The sequence below is a fragment of the Ornithodoros turicata genome, chromosome 10 (assembly GCF_037126465.1).
Source record: "Ornithodoros turicata isolate Travis chromosome 10, ASM3712646v1, whole genome shotgun sequence".
NCBI classification, from domain to species: Eukaryota; Metazoa; Arthropoda; class Arachnida; order Ixodida; family Argasidae; genus Ornithodoros; species Ornithodoros turicata.
In genome coordinates, this window is record NC_088210.1 from 13,624,259 (window position 1) to 13,647,011 (window position 22,753).

Below are 22,753 nucleotides of genomic sequence, written 5' to 3' on the forward strand. Positions count from 1 at the left end.
GAGAATATTGTCTTTCTGTTATACTTCGAAGGGGCAGGACGATCTTACATCTTACAGGACAGAATTCCCACAGAATTACGAGATATATCCTAGCGGTCTCTTAGTAGATTGCTTGTATGATTTCTCGAATAAGTCGACGTTGTACTGTATTCTTATTGTATTGAAGCGGAAATTCCAAGGAACGCGTTGGAGGACAATTAACGAAGTTATAGTTAAGTTAGCTCGTGAAAGTAGTAACTGAGTTAAGTTACTTTATTTTTCGAAGTGTATAGCTAGTTACAGCTACAGTTAACGCGTCAGAGTCGGTTAGTTTCAGAACAGTTACTTTTTTTAAGAAGCGAAAGAAACAAAAAGAAAATAAAGTTATCGGTGCGGCGCTCGTCCTTCCGCTGGAGAACAAAAAATAAATATAAAACAAAACAAATGAAAAATAAAATCAAAATTTACGTTGCCACGACACGACAGGATTGTTGAACGCGACCAAATAATGCTGTCATCGCGGGGGAAATAATGTGTTCCATTGTTAGCAGCTGCCGTATATATAGCACTGATATACACTCGATGACGTTGGATGAAAGGATCGATCTGACAGCCATATATCAGAACCTGGCGTCATAGCGGCGGACTGTAGCACCTGTTCGGTTAGATGGTTGCATTGACCCCGTTTGTTCTCGATGGGATTCAAACTTTCTTATCAGACGAATGCAATATGTTGTGACAAATGACATCTCGTTTCCCCTAGCTCTGTTTTCGTCCGAAATCCTTCGGAGATACGTTATAGGGTTCCGCGTTTTCTATTTTTGTTCTTGGGCGGATTCGACGACACACACACACACACAAATAGAGATACGATGATGAGATGGGGCTGATGCCGGCCAGCAGGCTGGGCGCTGCCCCAGTGCCACTTGTACGTGATGAGAGATGATGATGGATATGATGATATTCGACGAATATTCTCCGGTGTTTATTGATTTTCACGAGGTCGGCGTTTTTCGATTTTTTCTTTGGCGTATACAGTCAACCCTCGATTTATGAACCTTAGATTTATGAATTCCCTCGTTTTATGAACACGAGCACTGGGAACCAAACTTTTTCCATTCATTTTTCCCTCGTTTTATGAACTTCGATATTCGAATAATGAACGGGATTTCTGGGAACCAACTAGGAGTTGCCCAGCGTTTTTGCCCTCAATTTATGAACGGATCGTTCCGAGGTCAACAGAAACCTTCAAAGGGATAATTCCGTGGTCTTATGAATGACGCCTGAACGGACAAAACGTTTTCCAGGTATTGCACCCTCGGTTCTTAACCCCTCGAAATCCAAACAACAAACGGGTTTTCCACGGTCGCACAAGGTGCGACCAAGTGTTCCCGACCTCAGTTGATGAATAAGCTGGTCGCTGTGACCCGGAGATTAATAAACGGAGGTTAAAAATCCTGAACGAAATCCGAGACCAGTCCAGTGCGAATGTGGTGACATCTCTTCTTTCCAAGATTGACACAGCGGAAGGCATGGTCCAAAGCAAAATTAAACAATTTAGTATTGCATAATAAACAGACTGCGAATGCGTTAACGTCTGTTTTTTGTGAGACTGATACAGCAGAAGGCATGGTCAAAAGCAAAATTACACAATATATGACATTATAAACACAATCCCAACTCGGAAATACTGTTCCATTTGCTCGATAGTACTCAGTTAACTGAATTTTCGATTTATGAATCCCTCGATTTATGAACGATTTTTCGGGGAACCGAGGGTGTTCATAAATCGAGGGTTTACTGTACATGGTTTACCCGACAGTTACCGGCGAATAGAAATCACAATGTAATTACAGCACGACGCTCATTCAACGCGGCGTTGTTCGCTGCGTCATTCGCGGCGTTGTTCGCTCCGATATTCGCGGCATTCGCTGCGGTGGCGTTCTACGGCTAACGAAAAACTATAGACGGACATGCTTCACAACCATGGTGTTTCTGTATGGTTTTCCGATCGGCATCAACAACTTGTTAGTATGTGCAACAAAGTATCTCTGTCATGTCCTGGAATGTCCTTGTTTATTCGGTGTTTTTTCTATTAGAACCGAAAATGCGGAACCCTAGTTATAGGTCCTCTCCTCTTTTTACTTTTTATTAATGATGACCCAGTGCGCATTGTCATTATGGTCTAGTTTATTGCATTCTTTTATTCGACGATTGTGTCGTCTATACCGGGTGTTTCACGAAAGTCTCCCGACCGAATAATTCGGAAACAGGTGGAACCACAGGGAAGTTTTCTTTTCAGTGAGCATCCCTGAGGCTTCTTTTTCCTTTAAAAACCAATCAGTCAGAGATGACACGAACGCGCGACTCCAACCAGCAAAGTTTACTAATCTCCAGGACACCATGAACATATGAAGTGACACAGCATGGGAAAAGGGTGAAATAAATGTTTCCCATGCTGTGCCAATATACAGGGTGCCCCGGTAAACGTGTCACTGAATTATAACAAAACAAAAACAGAAAACTAGGCTGCTTAGAATCATGCGGTCAACGGCATTTGTTCATATTATGTTTTTGCCACCTCCTGATGTGAATGTCATGTATCGTAAGTGTAATTATGTACATATTTGCTAACTGAACTCGAAAATTTGCCAAGTAAAGGTCACTTTTTTTAACCCTCCAGTGTGAAGAGCGGGGAAGGTAGGTATGATACCACGTCGCCGATGACCGTAACTCGTTCTCGTTCGCCGGTCAGTGGGGGTCAGCGCCTTGTCCCTTTTTCGCTGTAAACCAGCTTTGCCGGCTCTGATTTTGCCAGTTCTCGCGGAGAATTGGGATTTAAAGGAGCGGCCGAATCATGACCGAGCCAGGAGCAATAATGCTTTTTCAGAACCTCCAACAGCCAGGTATAGCAGACAACATTTCTCTGGACCAATCAGCGAGCGTGATCCCTGTAACGTCAGCGCGAGGTCGCAGGCAGGTCACAGGCCGGTGCTGCTCTCTACCGCCGTTGCTCGCAGTCGCTTGTTTGTGGCGTACTTCAAATTCAATTTCTGCGATAATTATGACTCTGTGGTGTGAATTACTTCGCATGGTGCATCTTACTTGCCTACTTAAAAGTTTTATAGGAAGAAAACAGGGTTTTAAAAGTGACTTCTGTTCCACTTCAAGAAGATAAGGAACAGCCGCGTAGGGTGCCTTTATCGTGATGATGACTAATACACAGAAGCGCCCCTTCAGTCTGTTCCTTACGTACCGTCACTAGAGGTGTGCGCCGTGGGCATTTTTTTCGGCGGCGGCGTAGAGCACGTTGAAGGCCCGGCGGCGGCGGCGTCAGCGGCGTCACGCCGATGCTGTCATATCGGCGTGCATCCCGTGGGCTGTCAGTATGTTCTCTTCTCCAACGGGGACGCACGAACACCTCAGAGCGGGGGTATTTTCTCCATCATAGTCAACGCGCCGGTGGCAGTATTTACTGTACCTTGCACAAAACAAGTGCGTCAGCGCTGGATAGTATTATGAAAGAAAAGCGAACACACAGAGGAACGTTAGGAGAAGTAAAGCACTTCAAGAAGGTCGTCGCCCAAGAACTTCGACTGGGCGCGTTAAGTGCGCGTCAAGCGCTGGAGAAAACAACATAGCTAGATAATCAGAACGACGAGCCGTCCCTTTAATGGCAACTACACGTAACAGTTATAGCGAATGCTGATCGAATGTTCACACGACGGCGACGCGTGAAAGCTCTGTCTACTGATCCAGTGGCTCTTTTTGGGAAACCATATAAATATGCGAACGTTAGCAAACGATATGACATAAGCCCCTAAAGACATAACGCCCACCACGTCATTGAACAGTATTTTTGCAGAGGCTGTAGTTATCATGAATAAATACTGTAAAATCATTTAATTTCGCAGCCCTAAATTTTCGCGAATCGAGTAGGGATATATTCGCAACAACTTAATTTCGCGCACTCCACGAGTTCCTCGGATTTTCTCGATTCGCAAAATTTGCGAAAATTAAGGTCTCGCGAAATTAAAGGGTTTTACAGTATAAACTTGGCCAGAACGAGTGGGTTGAATCTGCCATGCTTCGCGCGCATTATAAGCACCGCAATTCCGCGATTGAAAACACCCTCTCTGACTGTGTGCTTTTCGCCGGCACACACAGAATGCACTATTTGCTACGCACTTTTCGAGCGCAGAAAGAGCGACGGGCAATCCACGTGAGAGGACCAAGTGCTTTAGAGCGATCGAGCTGATTGGTGTAGGCGCTAATCTGTTGGTCAGATAGACCGCTTTCCAACCCAGATAAGGCGAAAGTCGCGTCATTTCTGCGCTCGGAAATGGCGTACTTCTTGTTCCGGCTCATTTGCATAGCGACATTCAGCGTCAGATATTTCAACACACGTGCGCGTTTAAGAATTTCTTAAACATGAAATGGCTTTCAACGATGAGTATCTTCCGTTCTGCTATCCCGTTTTTACGCGAAATTCCTTAATTAAAGAATTAATGAATTTGAGGTAATTAATGATCTTATAGTTACATACTTTCTTCGAGATAATATTCGCATGACCAACTCAAAAGCGGCATGTATTTCGTCCCGCTATTTTTTAAACAAAAATTCTGTGACGAATAAAAAACAAAACACCCTGTATATAGATCATGACCAGTGCTATGGTGCTGGTGGATGACCGGCAAACAACCTGCAAGAATTGAATGACAAGTTTTCCTGGAGTTGTGTGATTCCAGGGTTGACTATGAAACGAAACTCTAAAGCATAAAAACAGCATATCAGGAGATGAAATTGTCACTGCTAAAAACACCACAAATGAAGCCTGGAACCTAAGATGAAAGAAAAACAAACAAAATATTAGGTATGGGAGATATTCGTTTATAGAAAGTGGATCAAAATGGGCACATTACACAGCCGCGCCGATTTTTCAACATCGGCGGCGGCGGCGCGGCGCGCCGACAGTTTTGGTACGGCGGCGACGGCGAGGCCCCGACCTCCGGCGGCGGCGCTTCGGCGCGGCGGCGCACACCTCTAACCGTCACCCGCATGTGAACTAAGCGGATGAACACGTAATTGGCAGACGGGCAGCTGAGCCAAAGAGCGCATTGGTATACGCTGCTCCGCGCAAGAAATGTGTAAGCCGAAACCAATTAATTACCCTATGCCGACGCGGGCGTTTTTGCAGAACCATTTTCGCTGAAGGGTTCGATCGATGAAACAAAGGTTCCAAAAGCGTCCCAAGTAAAATTGAAATGTTAGGAGTTTTATTTAATTAATTAACGTATGCAAATGAGGGGCTCACTGCTCCGTTCTCGGCCGATGTCTCGGGGATGTTCACTGAAAAGAAGCCCTTCGATAGCGCCGCCTGTTTCTGCGAATTCTTAAAGGATAACTGGGTCCAATATTGGGCCAAGATTGGGCCAGTATTGCCAATATTGGTTCACTATTGGGCCAAGATGCTGTGCTCTTGGGAAGTCGTCACCTCTCAGTTTTTCATACTTAACGCCCCAAATAATTTTGAACCCTTTTTAGAAACTGAAAGGTGGCGACGCTCAACGTTCGTAAAGAAGACCGTTGGAGTGGGCCGCGGATTAACGAGCAGACATCACGTGCTCTGCAAGTCATCGAGCGTTCTGCTCATATTTAATTTCCCGGTTACTCCACTCGGGAAGCCCCATTGGCTACTGGGCCACCCTCCCTCTTCCCTCTCACTGCCTCCTCTCATGCGCAGGGGCGCACTTAAGGCATTTGAGACAGGTAACTAGTACGCAACAATACACTCTTAAAAATGAACTTCACCACATAGCACGCTCCTAGCCAACCATCATCCCGAATGACAACGTTCTCGCCCTAGATTTGTTGAAAACGGGAGGAGGAGCCTATTTTGTGCCATGCATAAGGGCCACAAAATAGGCTCCTCCTCTCGTTTTCAACAAATCAGGGACGAGAACGTTGTCATTCGGGATGATGGTTGGCTAGGAGCGTGCTATGTGGTGAAGTTCATTTCTAAGAGTGTAGCAGCGTTGACACACAGTGTTCAGACAATATGACTTTATTATTATTATTATTATTATTATTATTATTCATGTTACGTGACACACCCTGTGTAATCTTGGTCCGTGTGATCTTAAAAACTTTTTTCTTTCTCACAAATAATTCGGTCTACATTTTTCGTATGATATGTCACGATGTAGGCGCGTCTCATTGCCTCATATCCAGTACAAATCGTGCCCTTGCTTACGGTTGCCCCTAAACGTACGATCTAAAAAAACGATGACAGAAGGGAATCTTTCCGGCTGTGGCCTTTCCGTAACTTCCGTAAGACTGTCTGGTGCAGATGGATGGGAATATCACGTGCCACAGCGTGCTCCTACACTTTAAGAAAAAGAGGTAGACTTTCCCACCCAAGCTGGTAGAACGACAGTATTTCTACTATTCAGGGCCAATCCACGCGCGCCTCCTCCTCCTCCGCTGTTATAAGCGGCGGCGACCCTTTCCCTTACCCCCCTCTCTCACGTTTGCTCTAAGAGAAGAAGTGTGTCCAATTTGTTGTGCATTTGTTCTGACGCGCTCCGAGCGTGGTTCGCTGGACAGCCGCTAGGATACGACGAGTATGCAAAAAGCCAGAGCCATTTATAGGGAGAGTTTGGCCATTCTTTGATCTTTTGCCGCCTTGTGGGTGGAGCCTATTTTGACGTCAGAGTCGTCGTTGCGTCACCCATAAAGCCTGAATCCAAGCGGAATCTGCTTATCAGCCATCTGATGCGCGCCATATTGATGCTGTCCGTCAGCTTTGTTGTCGCAATGAATGCGATCTACAGGAATAACCGGCTTATGCCCCACAGCCGGCTGTGATAAGGGGGGGGCTTTGTTGCCAAACTGAAAGAGTTCAAGGACGAAGGGCTTTCGAAGGACAATGTACGCACGTGTTTTCCCTCCTTGCATCGTAAACAACGATCAGCATCAATATGGCGTCGGCGACCGGCTGACAACGGGACAACAATACGGCACCGAGGAGGGAGGTGGCTTAGCCCTGACGACGCATGACGCGCTTCAAGTTAGGCTCCTCCTAATGGCCAAACTCTCCATATAAATGGCTCTGCAAAAAGCAGGGCAGAGCGTTTATTGGGAGAGTTTGGCCATTAGGAGGAGCCTCTCTCAAACTGCGTCATTTGACGTCACACGACGGGCGGCGCCAAGGCCAGTGGCACCATTTTGGATCAGAGCTATGGCCTTGAAATCTCCCATACCGCCATTTTGGAGAAGAGGCACAGCCTCGAAATTTGCCCGTGCCACCGCGGCTAGCCTTTCATTTTCGACGTTCCCAGACCTTCGGGTTGTTTGTGGGCACCTTGTCAACAATAAATTATTGTTATTATTCCTGCCAAGTGGGCGGAGCTCTGACGTCGCGGCGGCTCCCCATCTCCGTTCGACAAAAGATCGCACAGAATGGCCACACTCTCCTGATAAACGGCTCCGTGAAAAAAAAGTCCATCTATAGTGACCCCAATTTTTCGCGAGTCGGGCACAAGCCACTAACCTTCGAAAACTTCGTCGGCCACTAAACTGGGAAAGCCCCCGGCAGTCTGGAATCGAGTCGACATTAAACATCCTCCGTCTCGCCATTTTCTTATCGTTCGTGATCTCGCGTACAGGACTCATTTTTATGCGCGTTATTGCCCGCAATACAATTATCACCTACACCGCTCCTGCGTATACATAGCCTCTCCAAGTGAGCCCACTTCAGATGGCATCCTTGCGAGTGCTTCCAAAACACATAGCGTTCGAGAGGTGTATCTATCGTCAAACGTACAAACGCCATCTCAGTCTTGATGACGTATCCTGTACAAGAAGCGCTTCCACGAAACTCACGAGAACATTATACCTAATTATATAAACAGCGAATTTCACTGGCTGTTGCAGTGCGGAAGAGCTTATATATACACAGGTTCGAATGTGCATGTTACACATGGGGGGCTGCAACGTGCGTCGCATTCCGATGGTCGCTATATATAGAACGACCTGCACTCACGGGTGTAACGCCAGTGTGGCCCTTGCTGTGTTCCGAAATGATCGTCAGGGCATAGGCCGAGACACAATCCGGGTTTGCAGGGATTCGAACCCGGGTCACCCCCAACGCCTAGCTCTAACGTCGGAGGAGCGAGAGTGTCAACCGGTCCTATTGGTTCCCGTAAGCACGTGATCTCTCCCGCGGTGCTTCACTGGCGGTGACTTCAAAAATGAACGAGTTTCAGTATTGGCGGAGTCGCTTTTCTATGCGTCCCTTATCCCTTTGTTGCTTTTCAAACTGAAATGCAGATTGACATCAATACAGCTTCTTCTTTTTTCTTCTTCTTCTTTTTTACTGCTGTGATTTCGTGTGACTCTTCGTATCTCAGTGTTTGCTCTCCGAGTGGTTCATGTGTTCAGAGTTGTTCACGTGGTATGGAATAGCCGCCTTCCACGTTGGTGGTGCCAATTTTATCCTTTTATTTTTCCGTCCTCACTCACTCACTCATTCGATACATTGACATTCACATTTATTTCAAGTAATTTGAGGTGAAGTGCCCCGCACAGCCCCTTTAAATTGCCTGCAACGGAACGTACTCGTGTCTTTAGAATCTTGCCGAATCCAATCCATACGTCCCCACACTAGCTGTATACATCCAAAATATTATTTCTCTATGCGTTGAGTGGAAGTATCATAAAATTCATTGCTAGCTTTGAGAAGAAGAATTAAGTCATAGGATACGTAGCCTGCAATGTGCCCCATTAAGGGGGCACTAAAATGCAAAAACAACTTGCTCTGAAATGAAAGTCCGTGTTTCAATTAGTGTAATGCAAGCAAAATTAGTTCACACAGCGCTACCGTTTAGAAGAGAAACGCAATGAAACCAGAGCCGTCTTTTGAGGTAACGAACGGGATCCTCGGGAAGTAAAGATTGGCGGCATTAAAGCAGACAGAAGGAGAAGCTCATGCGCATACCTATCGTGGGCGTCTGATTTGGAACGGGTTCGATCGTAGTGTTCCGCATATATGCGCGGCGCGATGAGCACTGCTTCATTTTCCAATACCGATTCACTGAACTGTAGTCCACAACAGTTTTCGTGAATGTTTAACTTACAACATTTATCTTGACGTCCTTCGGACAACGACGCCAGTCCGCTTCGGTTGCAGACGACGAAAAGGTGACCACTCATTCGTTGCCGACGATGTCGGAAAGGTTGGAAAGAGAAGTGTTGGTCACAAAAACATTATCACCTGCTACGCTATATTCATGGGTTGTCGAGCAGGTCACGTGCTACCAGAATGAATGCGGGCCTGTCCAGGTTGTGTGACACATACAATATATGGCACGCTTAACGACTGGAGGCCTGTCCTCTACCCGTTAGGAAATGTCCAAGAGCTTCGATGGCCAAACGCTGTGAATGATGAGTTGTCCCAAGGACCGAGTAGCGCCCTCGAAATCAAAGTCATGCAAATGTCCGTTGTCGTTCGTGGGCAATACTATCGAATATAAGTACACGTGGCTATTTACGGTGTCCACAGGGTCGGACACCGAACACGAAGCGATATTCTTTTCTGTGCACAGAACTTTCTGTCTACTCGCTTAGTATAATGCGGAAGTCTCGGAAGAGGAAATTACACGCGCCATTAGTCATCGGAACGTCCAGGCCGGCCACGCTCATGTGCTCCCAGTGGACATGCATTATGCATGTAGGGGCTGAGGCAACAGGCTCCTCGGCTACGTTTTCCTGATACACTGCAGCACCCACCACTTTTTGTTTAGCACTGTGGCGGCAATGCTAGATACACAGTCATAGATTGAGAAGTTACCCGTCAAGAAGAACTCGTTACAAGTTAAGTTACCGTGTGCAAAATGTAACTAAGTTAATAACGAAGTTCTTCAGCCTGAAATGTAACACGCAGTTACTGAGTTACTTAAAAAAAAAAGAACGAGTTACTTCCAACTTACTTCGGACACAAAATAGCATTGCGCAGCTGCAGCGCGCGTGAGCAGTTGAGTTAAACTTTTAGTTGCCTGCAGAGGAGGGGGGGGGGGATTTATTGACAGAAAAAATAATAAAAAATGAAAGGGAGGAGTGCAACACGCTAAGATCGTTTTCGTTGATGTGCAACAATAGATCTCTCCCTGTTTGGAAACAAATGACGTCATAGTGTTCGACAGCGCCAAAATATGGTAGAATTGAACTACGCTCGAAGCTGGAGCTGAACAAGGTCGCGCACGAAAGCCACGGTCTTGAGGGGATTAAAATATGGTCCCTTAAAGGGACGCGACCCTCTGACCTACTTTTCTTTCAGTGCGAGGCAGCGAACAAGTGCCAGTTCGTGGAACCCCGCCCTCTCCTTCCGATTTGTTTCGGCAGTCGGTCTACCAATGTCATGATGACGTTTCTCTGGTAGAGGTCTATTCGAACGCTTTGCATCTTACTCCCTGTGGGCGCACAATGGTTCAGATTCATTTCAATGGCGGCGGTTCTTACTTCCTGAATAAAATACTGTCGTTGATTGAATATCACGTTTTATGGCAAACAATGTCATGAAGGAACCGGAGAGAAAGCAAGAAAATATGTGGACGTGAGTGAAAAGCGAGTTAAAAGTAACTTTAAACTTAAGTTACTTTGGCAAAGTTACCTGAAAAAGGAACGAGTTCCTTTGAAAGTTACCACGGCGTAAAAGTACCGAGTTAAGTTGCAAGTTACCAAAAAAAGGAACTTAGTTACAGTAACGAGTTACTTGTAACGAGTTCCCTCGAACTCTGGATACACTGCGGCACCCGTCACTTTTTGTTTAGCACTGCATCGGCAAAGGTAGTGCTAACGCTAGCCCCGAGCGAGTTCTTATATTCATGCCAAGCGAATAAGAACGCTCGTCAAACATGTACCAAAGTTACAGTGCAAACTAGAAGACTTAAGGGGAAGGTCATGAAAATCCACAGCGCAGTCTTTCCTCATAAACTGTGATATCCGGTTCAGCTTACGTCTGCAAGCTAACGATGTGTCCATTTCGTTTGCAGATAACGTCTTGCCGGGAAAGGAGGCTGTCGAACGGCTGGGCAAACTGGCCACGAAACCCAAGCCAGGGATTTGAATATCACTAAGTTAATTCGCTTAGCAATAGACGATTTCAGAAATTGCATGGATGGCCCACCAGGGAGCGCAGTGTTGCGAAAGCCCCGCTTCACTTTGGGATTTAGTTTTCATGAGTCAGAGAGAAGAAGAGCGCAAACGGTTTCGGTTTTCTCTCTCCTTCACTTCCCGCACCTTCGAGCAACAGGCAGACGAGCACGAATGTAAACCATTTCCCACGACGCATTGCGCGAAGCGCGTGACTTGGGCGACGGAGGGCCCCCGTGCGGAGTACATGGACAATATCTGAAATCGCCTATTACTTAAAGCTACAGTCTAAACATAGACTAAGGCACTGTCACATGTTTTTCATGACATGTCTTGGGCCTTTTTCACATATGCGTCGTATCCCTCTAGCGGCTCTCCAACGAACCACGCTCGGCGCGCGTCAAAACAAGTCCACATGGATAGCAGAAATGACCCAAAACCGGTCCGTATTGGGGCCAACAAGGTCGCGCCATTCGTGCTGTCTCCCCACTGGTCCCCACTGCTGTCGTCCCCATACTGCGCCATCTAGTGAAGACGGAGCTAACCCTCTCCGGCGGCTCAAGGTCATACGCATGCGCATAGGCCACTGTGAAAATGGTCCAATCCCAGCCAATTATGTCGAACTCAATTGTTTTGCTCTTCGCTTTGGTTTTCGTGACGTTACTTTTAGCATCTTTCGGTTTTTATTTTGCCGCGCAAGGAAGCCTCTTACTAGAGACTCTCATTACGTTTTACCATATCTCAAAGCAGTCCAAATCACCCTTATCCCGGTCGTCCACACTCGTGACGTCAAACAAACTAGCTCGTGCTCACGTGAGCATGAAGCCCGGAACACTCATGGGCAGAGGTGGGCAAATGCTCTCACGATCTTTGCCCCCACATCAGTTTTCGTCCCAGATGTTTTTCCTCACGTCACATCACCTCAATTTTGGAGGGAAATTTCTTCCTCCCCTCACCTCACTTCACCTCAATATTTTCCCAGAACACTTTTCCTCTCCTTACCTCACCTCAACCGCCTTTCTAAAATACCTTCCTCACTTCATCTCACCTCAACCTACTTCTCTCATAGCTGTTTCCGTAAAAAGTTTTTCACTCCTCTATTAGGTAGCTAAATGTGTCGTGGTTGCCTTTTTACCACTTCGTTGGTTGATTCTTGACAAAAAGTTTCAGTACCCACTATTAAGATTCATTACCTTGCTTGGTTCATCCTTCTTTCATCAGGTATTCACTAAATGTACAATCAGTAAAAATTAGACGTTGGGTATACATGGGGGAAGAAGTTGCATAAACCGAGCAATTTTGAGCCGTTTGTTTTTTCATACTGGCAAAACAGGAATTGCTTTTAACGAGTACCTCTCAAGCGAGAATGATAATGAAGCTGCGAAGGTCGTTTTCGGGATGGTGTTCCGCTACACTTCGAATTTACATCTACATCTCGCATTTTTGTCTATATGACTTTACATTGTCGATGAATGTTATTTAAATAGCACATGTATTCATTTGTAGCCGGAATTCGGGGATCTTGTCTTCGAAGACCCTTGTTTAGATGCCACCAGGTGGCCTAACCGTATACAGGCTACCAGTTACTTGTGTTTTGACTTATTACTTCATTTTAAAATTACTTTATTAAGACACAAACCTCCACCGTTCTCCACCGTGACCACCAGACACGTTCTCCAACATGTTCAGCCACTATAACCTTGGATTGGATTGGATTGGAAAAGAAATAAAAATATTGAGAGGTTAGTCCCGACCCAGTCAGAACTGGATACTCCAAAACGCGTTTGTGGGTGAAAAAAAATTGTGCTATACGAAAAAGAGAAGAACAAACAAACAACCAAAAAAGGACCTCTTGTGTCTTTTCACCTAACTTCATTGCTGCTAACTGTTTACTTTTTTTTATTACTTGCGTGTTAGCGCCGCGAAGCAACTGTGGCTATGAGCAGCGTACAGATGAGGACAGACGGAGAGAGGACAGCAGGAAGGAGTGGGGGACAGGGGGATTAGTATGCGTCCTGGGCCGACTTCAAGGGGAACTGTGCCGACATTCGTCTGGAAAGTCTTCGGAAAACCCAGGGAAAACCTCAGACAGCACAGCCGGTGGTAGGATTCGAACCCACCACCTCCCAGTCTTCAGCACGACCTTGGTTACCACCAACGAGTGGGACGCCTTAGCCCACTCGGCCATGCCGCTGGTCCGCTAACTGGTTACTAAAAGCTCAATGGGTCAACCTGTGGCAATACCGAATATGTGCCAGTGTGTGCGCTTATTGCACTAAAAGCCAGCGCAGCTCAGTTCTGGGTCGTCTTTACAGACTCAACACCCGCGCTCCAGTGTGTGGCCAACTTGGGAATACGCGGATCCCTCAGTCCTGTTGTCTATGACATCCTGCAGGTTTATAAGAAGCCGGCCGTTGCAGAGCACACTGTCGCATTGCAGTGGATCTCCAAGGACATGTCGGCATCAGCGGCAATGAAGAAACAGACAGAGCCGCCTTGAGCGCCCACCAGCACGTAGCTTTCTCCATGTCTCCGGGCGACCGAAGACAACTCCTTTCGACGCTCACCGGTCCCAAGATGCAGGCTCAATGGCAACACGACCAGTGTTGGCAACTTACATTTCCATTTCCCCTCCGTATTCGATGAAAAATTTCCCCAGACTTCCCAAGACTGCGAGTTTGTCCATTGTCCCCATGCTCATATACTCAATTTACTCACTGAACTGCCGGCGACGACGTCGAGAACAAATACGAGAAAAAGAGATCACCTAAGCAACCTTGTCCTTTGGTCACCTTAGATCACATCCAGCTTTTCTGAAAAATATTCCTCACCTCACCTCAGTGTGCGTGAGGTAAGGGTGAGGTGAGGATGAGGCTGCCCTCATCTGCCCTCGCGTGGGGATGCCCACCTCTGCTCATGGGTAGCTCGAAGGCGGTCCAACGCGCTCTTCGGTGGAAGGCACAACACGGGAAGGCGCTGCGAGAGTCAAAAAGGAGGATCCCTCGAGCGAGAAGTGGAAATATACCGGGCCCCTTGAAGGGATCTATTACGCGCTAGGAATCCCTAAATCCGAGAATGCGACGGTAAGCCATACCGTATACCACACCAAGTCGTTGGCGGGTTCGAAGCTGCAGACTCAGGAACAGTAAGAATTAGACATGCGCGAATATTGGAATTTTGACTAAATGCACTGCTGTCACGAAACGCCGATGTGAATAATTATACGTTCGGCTTCCGAACCGAAATATGGGATTCTTTTTTTTTTTCTATTTTATTTCGAATCGAATCGACTTTTCTTCCAAACCGAATATATTGGGACAGTTCCGCACGCACACACACACACGCACACACACGCACACACACACACATAAAGAGACGATGAAGAGGTGGGGTTGATGCCGAGCAGCAAGCTGTGCGCTGCCGCAATGCCATTTCTAGGTGGTGAGGGATGATGATAGAGGGAGATTCAAGTTATCAAAGCAGTTGGGACAGGCCTGTTGATGACAGGAAATCCCAAAGGTGACGGACATCTTGGTGCATACTGGACCACGGGCACAGCACCTTGCCTATGGCATAGGGGCGCGGTGGTCGATTGCATGCATTTCGTGCTGCAAGATCTCGCGCTCCCGCTGGCTTCTCAGGGCAGTCCATAAGTAGGTGGTGCAGGTCAGCGCGCACATTGCATGATGCACAAAGGTCCAATTGCGCACGACCAATTAAGGCGCTGCCTCATAACTGCACTCTTAAAAAAAAGGGTGTACTTTAACTCCTTTCCTTGCCACATATACAACACCCTTTTGGAGAGTTCAATTACGCTCAAAAGGGTGTCTCCTCACTCCCTCAAGGGGGTAGCATAACACCTTCTCCCTGCCGCGGAGTACTATTACTCTCCAGTAGGGAGAAAGGTGTTATGCTACTCCCTTGAGGGAGTGAGAAGACACCCTTTTGAGCGTAATTGTACACTCCAAAAGGGTGTTATATATGTGGCAAAAAAATGAGTTAAAGTACACCCTTCTTTTAAGAGTGTGGGGCAAATGCAACATTCAGCCGCATACGATGAAGAGATGCGTAGTGTCGCGGAAGGAGATGAGGAAGCGACAAAGAGAGAGAGACAGATCCACTGCGTAAAAAGGTTCCAAAGCTGCACACGTAGGGCCGAAAACAGCGCAAGAGAAGGCTATAAACTGAGCGCTGCTTCATATTCTCATCCGTATGAATATTATATCGCGGAGAGGGACCGTGCGACACCTATAGAGCGGCGGTAGCGCCGCCAGCGGCAGTCTTGGGAGTATCCGACGTGACTCCACGACTCCCGTTTTCTATGCATTCTCAAGTGGAACCGCACGTTTGCGTAGAAACCGCCGTAATTAGGAGGACTGATTTTTGAAGTGCGAATCATGTGGAACCTTTCAGCGGTGCAAGCAAAGAGAAGGGAGACGAACTGCACAGAAGCGAACACTATACAGTGAACCCTCATTAATATGACCACCAGCGTTCTCGGAGATTTTGGTCATAAAGCGAATTGTCATATTAACAAGAAACGCACAATCCGCTGACCTCAGAGACCGCTTCCTTCCGGCCATTCTTGGTGCACAACAGCAGCAGCAGCAGTGTGACCTGGTCTCGTGGTTACTACTGTTTTAAAGGGACTATGAAATTTCCCGAACCCCCATACTTTTTTTCGATGGAAACTGTTCTTCCCGCAGAGAAACTAATATGCCACAAATTTTTCCGGACGAAATCGCTCCACTCTGCGAGGAGCGCGCGCTGGAAATGTCTCTTCCGCGTTCCTCCTCTCCCGCGCATATTTCCCTGCCGATGGTGTAACTGTACGGACCGCTTTTCGGTTCCCCGTTACGTCACCGGTGTTGCACAATGGCAAGTAATGCTGCGAGCTCGCGCTGTGGCTGCCGCCACTGCCGAAATCTGCCGATCGCGCGAAAGCTGCTGCCATGGAGATTTCCACTCCCGATGAACGCATACGCGGGATCCTACGGCGCATGCTCCTGGTGGGATTCCTCGGCTCGGCAACACGTCACGATGACGTGTTGCTGAGCCGGCCGTGGTCGCGTCAAGTTACCCGTTGTGTCTCCGCGCGGCAGCTCGTCACGGCGCGGCGCCAGCTGTCCTCCCTTCGCCGCTCCGTTTAAATTCGCTCCCGAGAAATCCGCTCGCGCGACGAAAGTAAAATTTCGGTTCTAGACTCAGAAAAATGTCTTCTTTCGAACGAAACGAAGAAAAAAATCGTTTCATAGTCCCTTTAAGCACTACAGTGCTTTGCCAGTCCGAGTAATTCCGAGGTCGACAACATCAGGAGTCATCCCAAGCCTTGGCGCCCTACTTCAACACGTGTCACCCCCTGCCTGAGGTACGTGTGCAGCCTGCTCCCTGGGGGCTACGTTGCGGGTCACGCGACGTGGTCATAATAACGAGAAGATACCTGTGTTTGACCCTACTTGTGACAAAAATCTCGGTCATAGTCGGATAAACGGATTGTCATACTAACGAGATGGATTTACATGGCCACGGAACGGCTCCCAAGAAAAACGGTCATAAAGCGAATATGTCATATTATCGGGGGTCATATTAACGAGGGTTCACTGTATTTATACTAATGTATCTAACAGTGCGCAAGGAGAGACAGTCACGCGCGTCTGTCTATGTCAAAATACCCGTAAGTGGTACGTGGAGAGGATGGTTATTTGATGCCTCACAAAATCCCCGCTTGCTAGTCAAGACTATAGGCACATTTCTCTGACTCCAACCTCTTATGACATCATGTTTTTTTGACTGAGTCTCCTATTCCTTTTCGTCCTTTCGGCACATTACTACGCACATAGCTTCGTCGCTGTAAACCTAATCATCGTGCGGTCACAACATATTGTCATATTCCTCCCCTTTTTATTTATTCCACCACCAACCAACCAACCAACCATATTGTCTGAACTTGGGCTTCAGTTTTCCCAATATCTTCGGAAATAATAATGATAAAGAGCAAAAGAAATTGTACAGAGGGGCGTATACATCACAAAGATGCAGCCCCGCGTAGACGCGTGGAGATAAGTTTTCTTTCTTTTTTTTTTTTTTTTTTTACCTCTGCTACCGCCGTGGGCTTGCGACACGACTGTTGTAAAATGGTCGATGCGTAACACTCATTTTTCTCTTTTTCTTTCTCTTTCTTTTCTCTCTTTTCTTTTCTTTTTTACAACTTAGAACTTCCGTTTTCGCTCAGAGGCTCGTCAACCAAATTACCGGGAGCAATATCGGCTCTGGCGATGAAACACCCCAATCATTATCTCTCGAAATAAAGTTGCCGTTTGGTCGGTGCCTCTGACGGTGATACAGTATCCAGCGGCGTCCCTGTACATGCATTACACACTCTTAAAAATGAACTTCACCGCATAGCACGCTCCTAGCCAACCATCATGTCGAATGATATCGTTATCTGCCCTGATTTGATGAAAACGGGAGGCGTACGCCATTTTTGTGACAACTATGAGCAGCATAAGTGTCACAAAAAAGTCGTACGCCTATCGTTTTGAAACAAATCAGGGCGCATAGCGATATCATTCGAGTTGATGGTTGGCTGGGAGCGTGCTATGCGGTGAAGTTCATTTTTAAGAATGTAGTAACTATAAGTTACTTTTAATTTGTAACTGTAACTAGTTACTTTTGGGGTAACTATACACTCTGAAAACAGAGCTTCACCGCATTGCACGCTGTGCGCCAACCACTGCCACGTATGATAGGGTTATCGCTTCCGATTCGAGGAGAAAAGGGGGCGTACGCCTTTTTGTGGCAGTTTGGGTATATGGTAATTGCCAAGAAAAGGTGTACGCCTCCCTCTCTCCTCGAATCAAAAGCGATAACCCTGTCAATCGCGGCAATGGTTGGCGCACAGCATGCTACACTCTTAAAAATGAACTTCACCGCATAACACGCTCCTAGCAAACCATCATCCCGAATGATATCGTTATCTGTCCTGATTTGTTGAAAACGGGAGGCGTACGCCTTTTTTGTGACAATTATGACCAGCATAAGTGTCACAAAAAAGTCGTACGCCTCCCGTTTTCAACAAATCAGGGCAGATAACGATATCATTCGAGATGATGGTTTGCTAGGAGCGTGCTATGCGGTGAAGTTCATTTTTAAGAGTGTATGCGGTGAAGTTCTGTTTTTAGAGTGTATGCGGTGAAGTTCTGTTTTTAGAGTGTAGTTACAGTAACTAGTTACATTTCCAGAGAAGTAGCTTTTAACTGTAACTAGTTACTATTGCTGTGAGTGTAACTGCAAAATGTAACTGGTTACTCGAATAAATGTCGTTCCTTTTTTTTTTCCTTCTTTATCCTACCTTCTCTTACTTCCCCCTAACAGTGTCTTCCTTCCTTTTATCCGTAATCGGTATGTGCCCCGTGCCTTGGGCTCTTCACCAAGCAGGGAATTCCAGCTTTGCCAACAGAAATTAATTGAAGTTAGTGACCCTCAACAGTCGGAGTGAGTCACATATGTGAGTAACAGTGTCACTGCCCTTGCACGGGATCCTGCCTCCTGTGGATATGAACAAGGGAACAAAGAGAAACTTTCCGGTCAGCTCACTTGCGCTCCGACCAGTGCAATGGCTAATCCTGCTCCGCTTGTTGCTATCGCAAACTTCCGTGGCCGCTCTATGAAGCAACCGTCGAGTTTTTATCATGGAAGGACGAGAATAATTTAATTGCAAAGTGCACGCTACGGAATAAGACGTACTCGGCAAACAGGACGTCAACTTCAAACCTGAAAAAGCATCTTGAGGCGAGTTCCTTGTTCTTATGTCTCTCTCTCTCTCTCTACACGGTACGAAACGCGTGCGTGTCACCGTGCTCTTCTTTTTCACCGCGATGCGCCAGGTAGTTGCATGCATGCACATGTCGTATTTTTCCGTGTGGGATAAACGCGTATTAACTTGTATTGCTTCTGGTTAAGTGCAAGACAACTTTCATCGCACTTTAGTAAACCTAAATGAATGTATGCTTTAAACAATTGTATCACCCTCTCGTGGTCATCATTTTTACCAAATGTACTTTTTATTTACAATTAATTACATTAAATTAAATTAATTAAATTAAATTAATACTTTTATAATGTACCTAAGTTACTTTCTCTCAGTAACTGTAACTAGTTACTCGACCAAGAAAGTAACTATAACTGTAACTTTGTTAATATTTTGGCAGATAAACTGTAACTCAGTTACTTTTGAGAAGTAACTTACCCAAGACTGCCGTACGTCATCCTGCACTCTTAAAAATGAACTTCACCTCATTGCACGCTCTTAGCTAACCACCATCTCGAATGATATCGTTATCTGACCTGATTTGTTGAAAACGGGAGGCGTACGCCTTTTCTGTGACAATTATGAACAGCATAATTGTCACAAAAAGGCGTACGCCTCCCGTTTTCAACAAATCAGGGCAGATAACGATATCATTCGAGATAATGGTTGGCTAGGAGCGTGCTATGCGGTGAAGTTCATTTTTAAGAGTGTAGTGGTGCATGGGCGCAGAGCGCGCTCGCTGCGAAATCCGATGTCGTTTTGGCAACAAACCGGAAGCGGTGCAGAAAAGTACGTATATATATAACGATTCTTGTTTCGCTGTTGTAGATCCTCTTGAATGTCCCAAATGCCATAATTTGTTTATCATGTTTCCCTGCTTCATCCAATGACTGCGTGTAGCCGCGCGTGCAAGGTCCATTACAGTATTCTGACAACGTCATATGAAGATAACACGTACCGACATCCTACAACGCTGGCAACGCAAAAGATGCGAAATACTATGCATGTCGTATAGATATATTGAAACGAAGCCTTCCTGTATACAGGGTGTCCCAGAAAACGTGTCAGTGAATTATAATAAAAAAAAAAAAAAACTACGCCACCTAGAATCATGCGGTCAACGGCATTTGTTCTTACTAGATTTTTGCCAACTCCTGATGTGAATGTCATGTATCGTAAGTTTAATTATGTAAATATTTGCGATCTGAACTCGGAAATTTGCCAAGTAAAGGTCACTTTTTTACCCCACCAATATGAAGGGTGTGCCGAATTCACTTAAATTCATGATAATTGACAGTCATGAGCTATCCCATGGGAAAAATTAGCCGAACATCATGCTTTTCGTAGCACCGAACCATAACGCGCGACGACTTTTTGAGCGCGATCCCTCGACGAAAGGTGGTTCGAAACCCAGCCCACAGAGCGATAGTAGAAAAAGTGACAGTTCCTGAAATTGGGAGAGGGAAAGTGCGATCCCAGCGAAAGTCGGACGAGATAAGCCATACCTGTGTTATCTCTTTCTAGGTTGCAGGTGTGGGCTGGGTTTCCAACCTCCTTTCGTCGGACTGACAAGGATTGCGCTGAAAAATTTGTCGCGCGTTACCTCCGTAGAGCATGATGTTCGGCTATTTTTTCTGATCGCATAGCCCCTGAATATCCCTGTCAATTATCATTAATTTGAGTAAATTAGACACGCCCTTCACATTGGTGGGGTAAAAAAGTGACCTTTACTTGGCAAATTTCCGACTTCAGTTCGCAAAAGCTTACATAATTAAACTTACGTTACACGACATTCACATCAGGGGGTGGCAAAAAACCTAGTAAGAACAAACGTCGTTGACCGCATGATTCAAGGTGGTGTAGTTTTTTTTTTTTCTTTTTTATTATAATTCAATGACACGTTTTCTGGGACACCCTGTATAGTCTGTGGACCGCAAAACAGCAAGAGTAGCTGTTTCAAGCTCACATACAACAAGGCTATTCAACCACTCTATACGTCTTTTTTATCCTTTTTTTCTCTCTCTCTCTCTTGTCCTCTACTAGATCTGGAGTAGCTAGTCCCGCGGTAAGCGGGATCAAATCTCCATATGTTTTTCTACTATGATCATCATCATCTATATGCCCGTCCATATATTACCGTATCCCGCAAACAGAAACTAAATCAATCGGGCCCCCATCCTTACCTGTCCTTGTTCCACGTGCCGCTGACCGTATCGAAGTAGCCCCACGAAGCCGCAATCTGCGTCGACATGACGGGCCTCTCCAGTTCACACACCATGGCCACCACCATGTCCTGTATGGTACCCGCCCTGTCGTACTTCTCGCGAACGTCCTCCGGCCTGTTCTTCAACAACCAGAAGAGCGTCGCGCAGCCAAACCCCGTGCTCAACCGTAGATGACTCTGCGGGCACGGCAGTTCGCGCAAGAAGTCCGGCGTACAACGTCCGTCCTGCCACGTGTAAAGAGGGCTGACGTCCTCCCCGCCGACGTCGTACCGTCCGAACGCGTTCTGTTTCCAAGCGCCGCCGTGTTTCCACAAGACCACGCCGTGCATCTGGCCCGACACCGCTATGCGCGTAACGTGGACGAGGTGTTCCTTCGGAAGACGCGAGAGACAGAACTGCACCGCGGTGCATATCTTGTGCGCGTCCTGTTCACTCCCCAGAGGTCCAAGTTCGCTGGCTAAGGTCGCCTGAGTCTCCCGCGACTGCGTGGCACTAGCCGCGTTGCCCCCTTCGGGTACGAGACATGCCTTGACGTTCGTCGTGCCGATGTCGATACCGAGGACGAAGTTGCGTCTGCTGGCATCGGCCATGGTAGCACGTGGACGGGCGGGCAAAGGAGCTGTGACTCCGCGCAGCGCAATCGTAAAGTGCGCCTTCGTCAAGTTTCGAGAGCACTCACTCCACGAGTGGCTGAGCCAACGCCAGTGGCTGATTGCGCGGCGCTGACGTCGAACGTCGCGCCATCTCTCGGGAAATTGCGGAAAGTGACACGACGCGATCTCAAGTGGCGCGGACGTTCGAGCTTCGCTGCGTGCTTCGCCTTCTGAGACGAGGGATGAAAATTAATTTCAAAGGTGCGCAAACAACGTTGTCGTGTGACGAATGTGCAGGTTGTCTTTTCTTATTGTTCTGTTCATATTTTTTATTAAAAAGCTATTAGAGCAATACAGATTCCGTTTGTGCAGTTGAACTACATACACTCTTAAAAATGAACTTCACCACATAGCACGCTCCTAGCCAACCACCATTTTGAATGATATCGTTATCTGCTCTGATTTGCTGAAAACGGGAGGCGTACGCCATTTTTGTGACAATTATGAACCGCATAAGTGTCACAAAAAAGGCGTACGCCTACCGTTTTGAACAAATCTGGGCACAGAGCGATATCATTCGAGATAATGGTTGGCTAGGAGCACGCTATGCGGTGAAGTTCATTTTTAAGAGTGTACGACCAGGAGCACATCCTCTACTCCATTCTGTACTCTCGAAAAGAGTACTGGATGACTATATTATTACCTCAAAAATCATTAATCGACTCGTAAATCAGGCTCTCTCGGGCAAAAGTGGGTTTGCGAAATGGGAGACAATGCTCGTTGAAAGCAGTTCTAGTTTTAAAAACCCCTGAAACGAGCGTGTACGTTGAAATATGCATTGTCGAATGCAAATGAGGCGGAACTGAAACACCTCAGTACGTCTTGTTTAAATCGCATAACTTCGACCAGCGGAGTGCACAAAAACTACGTCGAACTTTTCAGCTTCAGTTATTTGCGAACGATGAAAGAATATGAAAAATATCAAAGTCTGGTGA

At 46.6% G+C, this 22,753-nt stretch overlaps 1 protein-coding gene across 1 annotated transcript in view; it reads right to left on the reverse strand.

The window, feature by feature from the left end:
* Nucleotides 1-21,846, reverse strand: part of LOC135370421 (sedoheptulokinase-like) — a 77,715-nt gene extending 55,869 nt beyond the window's left edge. The window contains exon 1 of the mRNA XM_064604162.1: nt 21,124-21,846. Within this exon, the coding sequence (XP_064460232.1) occupies nt 21,124-21,755 (632 nt within the window). The 5' untranslated portion in view covers nt 21,756-21,846. The remainder of the gene's footprint in view (nt 1-21,123) is intronic.
* Nucleotides 21,847-22,753: the final 907 nt, after the last annotated feature.